At 38.0% G+C, this 16781-nt stretch overlaps 1 protein-coding gene across 1 annotated transcript; it reads left to right on the top strand.

Annotated features, from left to right (window-relative positions):
- The first annotated feature begins 954 nt into the window (after window positions 1–954).
- On the top strand, window positions 955–4430 carry RGS1 (regulator of G protein signaling 1). The gene is made up of 5 exons (XM_072867151.1): window positions 955–1078; window positions 1457–1540; window positions 2181–2242; window positions 2827–2990; window positions 3714–4430. Exons 1-5 carry the CDS (start codon window positions 975–977, stop codon window positions 3897–3899), a joined length of 600 nt encoding a protein of 199 aa, XP_072723252.1. The 5' UTR covers window positions 955–974; the 3' UTR covers window positions 3900–4430.
- The last annotated feature ends 12351 nt before the right edge of the window (window positions 4431–16781 follow it).

Raw genomic sequence — 16781 nt, 5'->3', positions numbered from 1 at the left:
ATTAAGGACTTAAACCTCTAAATCATCAACCCAGATGGATAAATAGAGGGTAACAATTAATTCTTCATCTCGCTTTATACCCATGATTTCTTCTTGCAGTGGAACTCAAGTATATACAAAGAATACAAACCTCCCTCAAACACATTGTAATGTTTGCACGGTCTTTACAAACAACAGCTCTTTAACTTAATCTTTAAACATGCCAAATCACTTAAAATTATGGAGGCATTCTTGAAATATGGCAGCGTGCTTCCAAAAAATCTGACTTGGAAAAATTAAGCCAAATTAAATAAGTTTTTGCTGCTTCAAAAGCCTTTCCTATGAAAATAACTTTTAAACACTTCCACAGAACATGTGTCTAAACAAATCAGATTCGTCTATGTAACACAGTATTCTAGTGTTGAAGAGCAACTGTTGACTTGCAAATAGCTTGTTGCATATGGAACCTTAATACTGGCATATCTGAAAGTCTTTTTTTCTAATAGTCCATTGAGCCCATCAAATCAATTGTAAAGTATGAAATTTGAGAACACAGGCATGTAGCAGGTGAATTTTGTCAAGACAAAACTGCAGTATTTGCAGCCCATTTGGTAAAAATCAAGAAGTACTTCTGATTTGACAGTACCAATCAGAAAGGGACAAGAATTCAAAGTTCTAAAGGCGATTTTTTTTTTTTTGTAACACAGACATACACAGACACACAAAACAAACGCAAAGTAATTCAGTCTCATCCGGTTTAACCTCAACCACGAGACATCGCTGTCTGTTTTCTTTCTCAAAAGACTCACGTCACTGTGCACTGAAAAAAGGGAACTTCCACAGTTTGTGGTGATGATACACGATAAACAGATCTGTTCACACCAACTAGCAGGGCTGCCTGCGTCAATAAAAGGCGGTAGCAGAGTCAGTGAACTGACATTTGGTGCTTGGAGGATTATCCTTGCAAAAGTCGCTTCGCATTAAAGTTAAGTAAAATGCCAGGATTCTTTTTTCCCCACAACAACATGACTGAATTAAATGGAAAAGACGACTGCAAGCTTGCAGAAGGCAAAATCCATAAAAAGAAGCAAAAGGCTTTGTAAGTATACACATCTTAGTATAAACTCTAATGTATTAGAAGTGAACACGAGAATCTTGGAGATTAAGAATTAGCACCATGTTTCGAGCTAAATGACTGCAAAGCCTGCTCAAAGCCCAGGACTATAGCCCATCACTAAAATGGCTTGAGCTGATGCATACCAATGAATTGATACCCTTAAGTAATGAGGAGTAGATTTTGGATACATTGGGAGCCTCTTAGTCTTTTGAAAAAAGTTACTTGGATACGTAACTTCCCAGACTCCAGTCATAGGATGGAGCTGTTGGCCTCTGTTTAAAAGTTTTAAGAGATTTAAGTAGAACTGAAATGCAACTCCTATTTTGATGGATTACAAAAATGTGTGTTCATTGGTTTCAGTGGTGCAGATGTCAAAAGTTATTTGAAATGCATGGTACCACATATTGAATCTGGGATGAAGACTTCTAACTCCAGAAATGTCACGTAAGTATTGTGATATATTGTTATAACTTAGTGTAAGTATAGCTAGATTACTATAAACTATTTTATTAATTTCTAAACTACTTCTAGAACAACAAATATTATAATAATGCCTAGAATTTCCAAAATACAAAAGAGGTGAACGTTAGGAAGCAGAAAATATTCATGGAGTTAAGAGTTTTTTCTTAGTGATGTCTATATGTTTGCATCAAACAGTGAGGGAGAAGACACCTCAGTTAAATCTATTTTCTTCAGAGGGATGTTGTATCCATTCTCTAAAGATTTACAAGAAATGATGCTTCACACTTAAGTGAAGAGCAGTGGTATTACGATTCTTATTTCAGGATTATGGAAGCAGAAGTACAGATACAAAATTATTTGGTCATAGCTACAGTAAAAGCTCATCTGTCTGGGGACAGAATTCAGGATAACATCATAGTTCCTTGTTTTCCAACTGTGATTATTTTTCTCAATGCGGGCTTGCCTCTAGGGTCTCAGACTATGAGAAAGCCATAAGTTTAATAAATACCTGGTACATATTCCTAGAACAGAATAATAAATTATAAAATTTGTCTCCTTTAAATATGCAAATAAACCCACATGGTTTCTTGCCTAAAGTATTTTCTTTTTCTTGTCATCTTAGGCTTTCTGCAGAGGAAGTAATACAGTGGTCCCAGTCTCTGGAAAAGCTCTTGGCCAGCCAAAGTAAGTCTGTTACTTCAGCATGACTTCGTTCTTATTCAGAGAATAAAATTTTATCTAATCTCACCAAATAGGCAAAGCTGTAGCATTCTGCAAACACTGCCAGAGAATGGCCAGTTGCATTTCAGTTATTTACAGTTTCACTGTAACATGGCTACTGTATTCAGCTTTGCTTCCAAGTTTGTTTGTTTGGTTTTTTTCTTCCATTTCCTACTCCCAGTATAGCAAATAAACCCCAAATAGCTCAATTCAGTTCTTTTCAATCAGTCTTCTGTCCTTGCATAACAAATCAGTTTAATTTGGAATTTTCTCTCCACTTTTACCCAAAGACAATCCATTTAAGGAGGAGTAGAATCTATGGATGTATTTTGGTACCCAGGGTCTAGATCTAAAAACACTGAACATAATTAGGAAGACTCCTATCACCCTTAATATTAGAGCAGCTGTAGTATGTTGAAGATGGGAAGAACAGTGTGTTTTGGCAAGATTTTATAACAGAGATTTCAATACAACTCCTGCTATTTATTTCAACCTCCCTGGTCATAAATATCATGCTATAAATGATGATGTATTTGTGCTGGCTTTAGGTGGTCAAGGTGTCTTTCGGGAGTTTCTGAAGTCAGAGTTCAGCGAGGAAAACATCGAGTTCTGGTTGGCTTGTGAGGATTACAAGAAAAGCAAGTCTGATCACTTACATGGCAAAGCAGAGAGGATTTATGAGGAGTTTGTTCAGTCAGATGCTATTAAACAGGTATGTACAAAGTTAATGTCTAGTGTTACAGTACAAGGGTTCTGGAAAATCAGAAGATAGAAGTGTAGCTTCACTGAAATGCTCATACATTCATGCAGTTATATAGGAAGAAGACAGACACGCATGTTTTTATGAGCATACTTGCATCATTACTGTCTTGAGCCGTGAGATTATCAGATCTCACAAGTAGAGTCACACAATACAGGCCAGTACTTGGGAGCACCACTAGCAGAAGCACCAGGGGCTCAGCACATGATGCTGTTCTGAGTCAGCCCAGTTTGAATTACTGCTGGTGTTTGGAGTCAGATGCTTAGGGAGAGCTTTGATAGTAGGAAAGCCATGGATTATTTCTTGTCTTATAAAACATGTGAACATTCTGGAGAAGTAAGTTGTGTATGTTGTTCATATTTCAAACTGGAGACTCTCATTCTACACAAGATTTCTCCTATTATTTTAATTGGAGGTTTAATTGGTGGTTGTTACTCTACTTATTGCATTATTGAGTTTATTACTTCTGACTCCATAAGAAACTGCATTTCTATAGTGACTAGCAATTTTTGTGCATGACTGGGATATAAGCGTTAAAATTCCCTCATTTTGCAGTTCTGATATTGAACTATCACACTGAGTTCTAAGGCTGCAAATTGTTTATTGACAAAACAAAGTGATAGAAGTAGAAAGAGTACATTAAGATGTCAATGGCATTTGTTTTTCACTTTCCAGATCAACATTGACTATCAGATGAGGGAAGCAACAGCCAAAAGGGCCCAAGACCCAACTCACACAAGTTTTGATGAAGCCCAGAAAACTGTGTACATCCTCATGGAAAGGGATTCATATCCCAGATTTTTGAAATCCAAAGCCTACCTGAACCTTTTGAACCAGCTGCAAACAAACACTTCAAAATGAAGTGTTTGAGGCAGTGAAGAGCCAAGTAGACTCTGTGTTAAATATCCTGTGGAGAGATCCTTCAGGGTGGTTGGATCTCAGCAAGGAAAACCCCTGCCTTGGGAGGAGGGGTACAAGGGAGATGCAAACAGCTCCACAGCCAAGAGAATGCAGGATAAAAGATGGCAAGACTGTTACAAGTGTGAGCGCAGCACAGGGAGAAAATCCTCTCCTCCCAAACACCATGGAGCCAAGACAGGATATGGGATACTATTTATTGTTTGAACTACACTGTGAACATTGAACCAAGTCTTAGATCCCAAAAAACTGCTGATTATTAGGAAGTGCAAGACTAGCAAGCTGAGTGTTGGGAAAAGATTATCAAGTTCAGAAGAAAAATAAGGATGACTGACAATTTTGTGCATAATAAGAAAAAGCCCAGACAAGACTGAGTAATGGCTTTTCTTAATCTGTGAAGTGTTAATATGTGTGAGCACAGCTCCATGATGCTATGTAAATATATTATAAATTGACATGTCTTAAAATAGATATATTTTAAATTATATAAAAAATACATAAGCTGTACTTTTACTAAGTTTGTATTCAACAGGCAGGTATGTAGCATCTTTTCTGTTTAATTTATTGCACAATAATAAGCAACTCTTCAATCAAATCTACTTAAAAATAAACTTTTATGGTCATTTTACATCTTATTTTAAGTGATCTTTCCATCGTAATTACTGAAGTATTGAAACATACGGTTCCCTTCTGTCCCACTACTTCCCATCCCCTTATCCAAATATTAATTTTCCCCACACCACCTTTTCTTCCCCCCCCCCCCCCATTTTACACAACCATAATCTTAGTTATCTGGAGTAGGTGATCCTGACCTACGTAGACCCATCCTCACAACCCCCATAAAGAAAACAAAACCAAAAGGAAAAAAAAGGGGGGGGAAGAGAGAGAGAAGCAGGTCTACATTTACTTCCTATTTTTCATACTCCTCCAGCTACCAACATCCGAGTCAAATCTCAAATATAGAAACCATTTAATCACTGACCCCACAGTTCAATCCGCTTCCATACTGATGATATGTTGAGCAAAGCAGACCACCCACGCGTGCTTACGCAGAGACTGGTGGGACTCACTAGCAGTCAAATTCCTGGTGATATTAGTACTATTCAACCTCATCTTGGCAAGATCCAGACTCTAATTTACAATACCAATACTAGCATAAAAGGTCATTTAATTTCACTGCAAATGTTGCAGTAAATTTACTCTGTAAAATATGCAATGTTATGAGTAGCCTACACCACAGCGGGCAGTGAAGAGAACCAAAGTAAAAGAAGAAAAGTTGCAGTTATGCTTGAACTATGTAACTACGAACATGGGCACTACCAAATCTGAAGTGTTTAAGATCTTGTGACATTAGAGTTCATAATGAAAATAAATCAAAGCGTGGCCTGGTCTTGATGAGTTACCATCATGAGACACAGCTATCACATGGGTGGCAATACAAGATTTTATCACCCTTGCAGTTTTTCCATTTTCCAAAATAACATGAGCTTAGTCAGGCACACTCCATTATTCCGTACCAAATGGAGAAGCTGTAAACCCACAGACATCACCTCATGGAGAGAGCAGACTGTGTTCATACTGCCACCCTTTGGGGACCTTGGGAGGTCCCCAAGGGAGGACAACATCTTCAGTGTTACAAGCAAAACTCTGCTGGAAAGAACGTAGCTAACTGTCAGTTGCTGCCAGCTTCCGCCATCACTTACTGCTGTAGCTGGAAGCCTCTGCAAATCACATCTTCCTACTTTCAAGGCCAATAAATGCAGAACAAAAGAATCTAGTCCTGCGGTATTATTTTCCTTTTGTTGAATATGTATAGCTGAGGGAGCCTTTGATTGCAAAACCTGAATGTTCCTGAAACAGTGTAAACCAGTCTCCAGTTGGCTCTCTCTTACATGAATTAATTTTCCAGGATCAGTAGGAATAAATCTAATTCCTGTGAAGTAGGAATAACAACTATGCCTCCCACACAAGGGGCATCCTCATGTTTGTTCTGATATGGTTAACATGGACCAAATGTCACTGTTTGCATAGCTTCAACCTCCCAGAAGAGAAAAGAGAACTATGAAATATTAGCTACCCTCTAAACATACACTGCCTTCAAGTAACGTTATTCTTTTGGCTGTAAATCCCTTAAGTTAGTATGGGCCCAGTCTTCGTTTACCACAGTTTCACAATTTTTCCATGATTTAGCCAAACACCTGATGAAATTTCTGACTAAAATCATATTTCATAGTATGGCTAGTTAGGATTTTTTTTTTTTTAATGGCTTGTTGCTGCCAGAGAAGACTCTTCGTCAGAAGCAATTTCATCTACTGTTGGGGAGACTGCTGGGTGGGGTAATGGGTGGATATGTGTTTCCAACTCAACATAGGTCTCAGATGTGGGTATAATGAAAAGGAGAAGGTAGACTCTGGAGTCATGCCATGGTTTTGGGTACTGCAGCACCCACTGGTCACTTCAAGAGATGGCCAACATCGCTGCCTGTGCCCACTGCGCTGTGACTTTGCATCAGGCAGAGCAAATCTTTTCACTAAAGTGAGTGCAACCACCACAGCTCCTCAGGTACTCACAGATGCTGCCTGGCACCCTGCACCCTGACCTCCTGCAAAGAGTCACCGGGTCTGCCCTAACAGGAAAGGGTGAGAAAGTGACACTATAACATTCTGGTTTGAGCCCTCTAAAAATAAGCTAAACCTATTCATAGAAGAGACTAACACAGCTCTGAGGGAACACACCAACCACTTGCATTATGCAGAGTTAGTGTAGACCAGAATATTTGAGGAGGGAAGACGAAGGGACTTTTCACTCTTTTCCACAAGCATCTCTCCCTGGTTCCTGATTTGGTACAGTGTGAGAATGGAAAGTGGGTTCTTTGGTTGTTTTGTTTTCTCCCCCCCCTCCAAAGAAACTATTCCACTCCTTACAACCCAGCCTTGGTACCTTTCTAAGTCTTTCACCTCATTTGCAGTAGGAACCTGAAAACAACTACAAAGGTCAATCACCCAGGTTGTTAATTCCAGAGATATTCCAGCCCATTCTAGCATCCCTGGCAACATGACCATGTTTCACCAAGCAATAAACAGTGTAGCAGAAATTCAGAGCTGTCTCTGGGATGCTGTTGTAAGCCTAGTATTATATATCTGTTGCTATAGCAGGGCTATACAAAGTTAGTTGTTTAAACAAGGTCCAAGAGAGCTGGAAGTATTTTATGGCAATTTATGGTGCCATCCATACTAATCTACTTTATAAAAGACAGAAGCTATAAGTAATAGTTCAATGGTAAAATAATGTAAAAATTTTCAGTTGTAAGACACTTAACAATATTTACATGCTTTAAAATAGTCCAGAGGTAGGTATTTTTATTATTTCTTCAAAATCTCTTTTTCAAAATGCAGTATAGTGCTTATTTTGCAGTGAATTCTTTTTTTGAAATATTGCCTATATGGAGGTTCTTTGGACTCAGAAAAACAGCAGAACATACAGATCAAAGGGATTAAGGACTCAATATTTTCTGTGACCCTTGGTTCATTAACAAGATGCCTGCACCATATCAAGTTCCTTTGTGATTTCCTACTCACCTCCTCCTCCCCCCACCCATGCACACAAATAGCCTCAGTACTGCAGACTGGTTTCACAGCTGTGGGTTGTGCCCTGCCTAGCATGGCAGACTCTTACAAAACAGGACATGTTACACATTGAATATGGAAAGCGTGCCTCCCTGGAAACTTCACATACTCAAAGGAGAAATCTGTGAATGCAAGCTCTATTTACTATCTTGTAAATAAATTAGTGGGCAATTGGGGGAAACAGTCCTTTTTCAACATATGCTGGACTGAGTTAATTATCAGTTAACTGCTAAAACTTTCCAGAACAATCAGGCTCTGACTGTCATCCAACACTTACTAAAATATTTAAAATACACGTCAAACAGCTTATTTGATTTTTTTTTTTTAAGTACATTTAGCTTTCCCTTTTTGGAAAAAATATACCCTAAGAGAATGGAAATTTGCTGTTCCATTCATGGTCTCTAAGAAAAATGGTTGAATCAGATTGGCCATCAGTTACAGATCAGTACAGAAAAACAGGATGCAGTACATGGAGAAGCTTTAAGATTTGACAGTAGTGACTCAGACTTTTCTTTAAGTGTTCTACCCTACCCCTGAAGGAAACATTTTCATTGTTTGTCAGTGTTTCAGTATTAAAAAAAAAAAATATAAAAAATAATAATAATTAAAAAAAAAAAAAAAAAAATCGATCATTGTACCATCTTCAGGTACACTTTTGAAGTGAATTAACTTCTCCCTGCTGCAGCTAGAAGTTTTCTTTACAGGACTCCTCAAGAGTCCAGCAGACCCTGAATGTGAATGTAGAAGACTAACTTTAACCTGACCAATTTGGAAAACCTTCTCTAAATGTATTCCCCGAAATAGGTATTTTTGATATTTTCCCAAATAGAACTAAAAATATGGTATAACATAGTATCATTCTCTCCCATACATTGAAAAGGCCACCCATGAAAGCCTGTTAGTAGAGACATCCTATCATTATGCACAGTGAAGCAGGAAAGAAATTAAAGCTGAAATGGTGATGAATAGTACAAATTCATCACCTTAGACCCCTAAGTAGCACCCGTCTCTGCCCACACTCTGAAGTAATAGGTTTTCCAGATGTCATCTCCTTTATGGTTGTGAAATAAGTTTGAAAAGCAAAAATAGATGACAATAGGCGGAAAAATTGGATGTTCTCATCTTCCATTCAGAGACATGGGTTGATTGTATCAGAGATGTAATGTCTATAAATGAAGCTTTTTGAAATTAAGTGTGTAGTCATTACCCACAGGCAGAAACTGCAAAACAAGTTCTTCCTTAATATTTATTGGATGATTTAAATTTGTCTTGGATGCTCAGAAACAAAGTCAGAGAGGAGTTAAGGTTATCCCCTGGCTTTGTTTGGAAAAATACAGCCTCAAAGGTTTTAGTCACAAAAAGGAGATTTACATCAATCAAGAACTGAGGTGATTATTTTGGAAATAAACTCATTCCCCCTCATTTCTCAAAACAGGCCCAGAAAGTACTCTCTTGAAAGACCCCAAAGATGATCAACATTTAAATTTTACTGAGCACTGCCTTTCAATTTCTTCAAACAGCCTAAGCACCACACAACCTTAAAGCACTTATCTAAACTAGTTCGGTGACCAGCTTTCACGTGGTCCCTTTCACTAATAAAACTAAAAATAGCTCGAGTAAAAAATGAAATGCAGAAATGTAAACCTTTCAGGATCACTCTAGACTTGTGTGCAGAGAGAAACAGAGCAGATTAGCAATGCTTCTCTTCAAAGTTTGTTATACAGCCAAAGTACTAAAGTGACAGTACAACTGCCTACAAACTTGACATCACTTGAGTCACAAGGGGTTTTGGCTTTTTTTCAAGTTACTGTGGCCTGCTTCTGGCTATTAGGCTTCTGCTATTAGAGGGCAATCTTTAAAAATAAAACAAAATAAACACTCTTTGCATAATAGTAATAACTTAGTAATCCATGAATTTCATACCACTTATGGAAAAAGTCTGTACTATATTTACTGTAGCAAATGATTTATCAACCATGAAGGTCAAGAAGCCAGCTTTAGAGATAGAAAAGAGACTTGCTATTGAACAGAATTTGACCAGACATGAGTTTGAGCAAGTCAACATACTTGTTCATGCCAGTCTGAGGAAACAGTGAACACACTCAGGATGTTCAAACAAACCCCAAAGTCCAACCAGGAACTGTTCATATGCTGGAACAAACATCTGGAAGATAGGGTGCCCTGGAATAACATGGTCAAATATTCTGACCAAGTTGGACCAAACTGTAATCAGTAGCTTTACACTAAACAAACAACTGCAAGATGGACAACTGGAATCTTCAAAATGAGTACACTTGCAGGAAGTGTACATAAGTAGCCTTGTTTACTGCTGCACTTTTGTGCAAGTGTGCATACAGAGTCTGACAGAGAGCTAAGGGCCCACAGTGCTTTGTACCCAAGCCACAGTACCTACCTCTCTGAAGCCCGATCGAATTGGAGGGTTGAAAGTTCATGTAAAAACTAGTCCAAGCTTCCAGTCACATGATTTCCTTTTCTACTTCAATGGTAGCAGAATATCAGGCTCACACAATGACATCACAGCTTTTCAGAAGAAAAAGGGAAAAGAAATGGCATAGTGTCCAACTGAGGTAAGGTTTTCAGAAGCGCTGTCTAGACTTCAGTCTGTTTTCACTCAGCAAATGATTGCTAACAGAGTTTGCAGAGACCTGTTGCAATGTAAGATTTGTCCAACCTTATTGGTAAAGCCTGAAGCCATGAATATAGAAACTATTCAAATTCTTGAAGTCAGTGACTACTAGCAGGCCAGATCTTTGCTGCACACTGAACCTACCTTTTCTTGAGGCTATTTTCAATTATATAGCAAGAAAGTTCCCAACAGTACCTGATCAAAGCCACCGAGTTAAGATGCAACCAGAGAAACAGGACTGTCCTCTGGAAACCTCAATGGCTGTATTAAGTGAAAAGCAAGAACGTGATCTGTTACTTCTATACTACACCCACTAAAACAGCAATGAGGATGAGCAGCACCTAGATCAGAGTATCCACTTTGTGGTCTCCTCAAGGTTAACAACGGCCTCTTAGTATTTTACTGCTTTTCCTGTGCTTGGCCCTAGATCTCTAGGCACATCATCAGTGCTCCTATTTACATGCCCTTGTAAGACACGGCATCAGGACTGTGAGTACCAGGCAAGTCCCAGCAAGCAGTGTTCCTACATTCATGAATGCCAGTGCGTGGGTGTACTGCAGGAGAAAGGGTAGCAATGTGCAAGCAAGGGAGTATGTGGGTAGATGGAAAGAATGGGTACAACACAGAGAATGAGACAGACAGTACTTCCATGTTCACTAGTGCGAAACAGATGTAGGTGGGAGATATGTTTATTGACCAGAAGAGCATTAAAATAGAAACATAAATAGGAAAGAATGAATATAAGGGCAAGAGGAAAAAATAAAGAGAAGGCATGAGAATTAAAGATGCTACTAGGTATGTGAACACAAGAAAACAGAAAAGGAAATACAAGACTATGAGCAAGAACTCATCTGGGAGCATTATCCTTGCTGATAAGAAAAAATTGTTGCAATCAAGATGGTCAACATATATTGTCTAAACTAGCTGGCAATTGATAGTTAATCCCTAGAAAAAGAACAGGCCAAAACAACTGACAAATTCAGCAGCTCTGATATGATATAGCCATTTTCTCCATTTGATACTTTGGCTTTTCAATTTTCCTCATCATTTTCTTTCTGAAAAGCATGTCCAGCTCAACTGCTGAATGAACCAAGCAATAATTGATTTTTACATAGCACATGCCCTCATGTCACTAAAGTTGTTCCGTGCCCATACACATGGCAACATAAGGAATTCAAAGCAACACAGCCATATCAGAAGCCATGTTAACCAGCCTGTTCAACATATGCCTCAGTTACCTGCTCGTCTCAGTGTCTCACCTATCTGGGCAAGGAGTCTCTTTCAGGCTAGATGAGACCATTCGTTACAATGAAACTCCAGAGAGTTTACCAGAGTCTGCACCCACATCCACCCTCATGAGACCACAGTTTGAAATGATGCACACAGAAGTTATGCCTTCTCCCTCAGGGTGATGCCAGATGACATCTAGTGGAATATCTATGTAATAGGAGGAAGGGTGTGATTTAGATTCAATCATGTAATCTTTCAGTGAAGCAGCATACCTGGTTAATGACTAAACCTTCCACTCCTATGTGCTTTAAATATTCTGGAAAGGGAAGTGGAAAAGGAAGTAGAAAGGTAACATTCTGGATATCAAGCTATGAAAGAATGTTAGTGGAAAGCAGCTGACTCAGAGAAACAAGTTGTAACATCATATTTGCAACAAGTTTAATGAAATAGCAACAAGCTTGAATGGTAGCTGTCCTGTTGAGACTAAGAAGATAGAGTCCTCATAGTGGCTAGGAAGCACAGTGATGGCAAGCAGGAACACATCCATAGCCCTCCGGGTCCCTCGGTCTTTGAAGGCTTCCCAGCCAGCCAAATTCTCTGGTTTTACAGTTCCTCCACACTGATCCAAGGACAGATTTGCCAGCAAGTCAACCACCCAATGCTAAGGCACTCAGGCAATCCTAAGTGCCTGCAGATACCCATTACATTTCAAATGGTGCTTTAGAGCATGGTCAAGGATACAACAAAACTGCAGACATGAAATAAGCAACAAATCCTGCACCTAAATATCCTCCCACTGTACAAGTCAAGAGGAGGTTTGGAGAAGTATTTTCTTCAGCTCAATAGTAGAAACAACTTTATGGAAAAAATGCAAAACAAGTTTATTTCAATTTTAAGCAATATTACAGTATTTTTTAATGTCCGTAATATGTAAAAGAAAATATCTGAACACAAAGTCACTGGTTACTGATACTCAGTCACTGCATAGTTTAAATTTACAAAGAAATGATCTCATATACACTGTCCTGATAATGAACATCACTTGATGATAGAAAAAAGGCCTAAACAGTTCATTATCATTCATTTTAATACTAGATATTAGATGAACTATCCTTTAATGCCAATAAAATTTACTGCAAAAATAAGATATATTTAAGCTTTTGCAAAAGAACTTGCATATGTACATATGCATACACACAAGGTTTTTACAAAATATATGTAAATCAAATAGTTGAATACTGGTTCAAATCACTAGTGGAGACTATCAATATAATTGGGATTTTCATTATGTAACTTTTCCAGAGTCACATTTATTCATATGGTGCCGCCCCCTTTTTTTTTTTCTTTAAGTAGTTCTACAAATAAGATTCTTTATAGCCATTTTTAGCTTGTCAAGTTCAGGCCAAAGTTACTTGCCTCAGATGCTTTTAGTATATAACTGCCTGTATGTGCAGGCATTAGAAATATTATTTTTGAGGAGGCATGTGAGAAAGTTGGATCATCTCACTATAGTGATTACTTGATAATCAACTCAAGTTACATTACATAGATATTTGCTCCTGCCCATTTCTATTATAGAAATGGAACAAAATAGTCCAAAAACCTTTGTGAAAGCTACGAAGAATACAAAGTAAGATTTAATGAAATGGCAGCCATAGAAAATAGATCACATTGTGATATTTGTCCCTTCCTTTCCACAAGCACAGGCCAGGTCCCATGGCAAGTTCCTTATAGGCAGGCTCTCATGCTGCCCTGCTCAGACACCAAGTTCTGCTGTAGGAGTCCACACCACACACATTTCCTCCCTAGCAGAATCATTACTGTTGGAAAATGGATATACATCCTCCTGCACTAGGCCTGTATACCAGTAGGGTGAGCTGCAGTAAAATAAATGAGTACTATATTATTGTAGGCTCAAACTTCAATTTAAGTTCAAATACTACACAGTTCATGCTTTGCCCAGGAGGCATTGTAAAAGAAAAAGAAAGATGAGTCAAAACAGAGAGATAAGATTGAAAGAAACATTGCACACTGCACACAGCTGGGCTGTCAGATGGAGCAGGGAGAAGACCAAACTTTCCCTCCTGACACAGTCAGTCTGCCTTGCAGGCAGTGGCAAATCCCCAGGGATCACAACTCACAACTACCCCTAGAAAGGATAGAAAGCCCTGTAGAAAGATCCCCCCCCCCCGTGACTAATTTACAACAACTAGTTGAGCTAGTGCTGCCAAAGCCCCAGTATCGCTACAAAGAGAGCAACTTCAGTGCTACTGCACTGCACAGCTGCTTTGAAACGCTTAGCTAGAGAATAAGTGAAACGTAAATAACTTCAGTCTCAATTTAAAATGAGGCCGTAACCTGGGCAACAGCTATGAGAAAAGTGACAGAGGACTTCATACAAGTTTAAAGAAAGTTCTGCTCTAACATCACTCAGATGGTGTACAATACCAAGTTGACCAGTTAGAAGCACACAAAAGCCTCACACTAATGGGTCAGAGAAGAAAATAAAGGCTCTCCCACAGCAATCTGAAGTACTTGCTTCATAATGCTGCCTGTAAGAGGATGAAACTTGGTTTTAGTGCAAGGGTACTTTTGCCTTTCATCTCATTTCAACATTGACTTTATATTTCATATAAAGAACTTTGATAAAGAGATGGAAAATATTAGTCACAAAACTTGGACAATACATGCACAATTTCAATGAAGTAAAACACAGCTTCATTTCATTACAGCTGATCAGTAGAGATGCAAGATAGTTTCAGAGCAAACAGCCTCTATCAGTGGTGCATCAGAGTCCAACTGAACTTTTTCTGATAGAAACCACAGCCACTGTTTGCCTATGGACACTAACATGAGCAGCATAGACACAGGCAAAGGGTAGTAAGAGCTTCTACAGTAAAAGAAAATAATGAAGCAAAAAAACAGGTCAAGGAATTTGTAAAACTATCCCTACAAATGCAACTATTAAATGAAACTTTTTAACCAAGGGAAATGATCCAGGAAGAGTTTCTGTAAGTATGAGGTTTTGTACTTCAAAATATTAACAGAAAAGTATAGCATAAGCAGGGAAACACCTCTTTTTCTCTTGGCATGTAAAGTTCTCAGAATAGCAAAGGCATTCATTTTAGAAGCATTTCTGATGTATAAACAACTTTATCCTTATTTATATATTAATATTTTCTGTAATACTCTTAGTACAAACTAAGCTGAGTGACATTACAGAAGGCAAATAATTGGAACTTTTATATAGCGGTTTCTCTCTGAAGGCTCTGCCGAAACCTACATTGTGTACTAAAAACTGTGACATTAGGTAGTTTACAGATTTGCTAATGCAGCATAAGGGTGCTGGAAAAATCAAAATGTATGTTGTAGTTTGAAAAATAAAGAGATCTTGTTCTTTGATCTACCAAAGCAGTTTTCCTGATATTTTTCTAATATAAAATATAATTGCAGTTAAACAGTCATTTCCAAATCAGTACTGCTTGTATCTTTTACAGACATGAATAATTTCAGGACTTAGATTCATTTATTATCAGACAGGCAATTCCTTCTCTGAAAGCGTTGCAGCCATGTGACTTTCTTTTTGATTACAAGACCTGCAGGAAGCGCAGATCCTACACACTAAAGAACTCGTCGCCTTGTTGCAATGAAACCTTATATTGAACAAATGAAATGCATACTAGATGTTAGTTATATGTATCAGGTGAAAAGAGCTCCCACGATCCAAATCTAGTTAGCTGAACACTGCAAAGCTGTATTAAGTAGTTAAGATGTAGATGGGCTACCATCTACAATAGAAGGTAGAACACTAATATAGGTAAAGTCACAGGCTGCACTTGTGAAGATTAGCCAATTCAAAACTGACACAAATTGCTCCAGGGCATGTTGTAGCTTTGTGTACTATTCCTGTCTTATTTTAGGGCTAAGACTAGTGCCAGCAGAAACAAGCAACGTTAGACTTATGCAGCATAGACTATGCTTCAGTGGAAGGAAGACATTCCAAAGAAGCACTGAAAAAGATAAAATCAGCATGCTCTTTCCTCGGTCTATTAGGAAGTGTTTCTAATATAAAAAGAAGAGAGAACCACAAAGCCCTGGATGTATGCTTGGCAAATGTGTATACTCAACAAGCCCTGGGGAACAATATTTGCTTAAAGGCTCTAACTCAAATTAAAGTGGTTCCTGAGAACAATAACATTTCCTTATACAAATGTGACTTAGAGCAACCACCTGAAGAAAAAAATTACTGATTGACATTTTGAATTTAGATGGAAGTAGCTGAACTAGCTTACTTAATATTGCTTCATCTAATATTTCTTGAGCATTTCTGTATAGTAGGCAACCTACATAAGCTTCTTCAGGTTTCAAAAAAGCCACAACGGCTGTATTTTGTTTATATTTCAGTGAATAGAAGACTAACAATTGCAACATGAAAACACCCAAAATAGAGGGTATTGGGTAAAATAGTCTCAAATAAGGTGATAAGCAATAACCATATGCCAGAATTTAAATGCATAACTATCTTAAATATGGAATATTGTGTAGTTTTAAAAGATTGCTTTTAGGCAGAGGGTGAAATGAGTAAATACTAGCGAAATGAATAGGCAAGTGTAGAGAAAGTCATACAAAAACCAAGCAGAGAGTGTAGTTCAGAGAATTCCACAAAAGTAGGAAACAGGCAATGGCCACTGGCAATCCTACAGGGCTGCAGAGGGCCTGAGCAGCAGGAGTTGCAGTATAGCAGTCAGAGTTATGAAGTTTCAATATCCTGTAGGAAATCTACTGGGTAAGACTCTCGTATAATGCAAAATTGGATATAGATGTCAGGGAAACAAGGAAAATAAGACTAAAGGTAAATGCAATCATTACACAGGATCAGAATGCTAGGAGATACCGCCTTGTTCTGTATTTTATTGTATGTTTCAGTTTGAAGAAAAAAAAATGGGTTGTAGGAGTAGTATGTGCCAATCAAACCCAAACCTGAAAATAAACCTGTGAGTTTAAATAAATAATGTATAAGACTATTGTTTTGATTTCAGGCAGGTATATACAAACCTACCCACTGTCTCATGTAAACTTTGCAAAGAATTTGGCATCTCTTGAAAGCCAAAAGGAGAAGAAATAAACATACTTCAGGTCATAAGATTTTTTTATTATTATTTTGTTTTTCAGACAAACATATTCTTGACTGCCTCATTCTTAAAAGAATTACACTCTTTCTTATGGATATCATCTCTATACAAAAGCAAGTTTAATACCAATTTTTATTGACTTTGAGATGTTTGCTGGACAAATATCAATGTTAATCTCAGCCACTTAACA

The sequence above is a fragment of the Ciconia boyciana genome, chromosome 7 (genome assembly GCF_034638445.1).
Source record: "Ciconia boyciana chromosome 7, ASM3463844v1, whole genome shotgun sequence".
Taxonomy (NCBI): Eukaryota; Metazoa; Chordata; class Aves; order Ciconiiformes; family Ciconiidae; genus Ciconia; species Ciconia boyciana.
This window is presented reverse-complemented; position numbering and strand designations above follow the sequence as displayed.

Bases quoted from the DNA above. Each gene is read 5' to 3' on its own strand.
- RGS1 (XM_072867151.1), top strand. From the start codon at position 975: ATGCCAGGATTCTTTTTTCCCCACAACAACATGACTGAATTAAATGGA. The intron at 1,541-2,180 runs GTAAGTATTGTG...TTGTCATCTTAG, and splicing joins TCTAACTCCAGAAATGTCAC to GCTTTCTGCAGAGGAAGTAA. The intron at 2,243-2,826 runs GTAAGTCTGTTA...TGCTGGCTTTAG, and splicing joins AAAGCTCTTGGCCAGCCAAA to GTGGTCAAGGTGTCTTTCGG.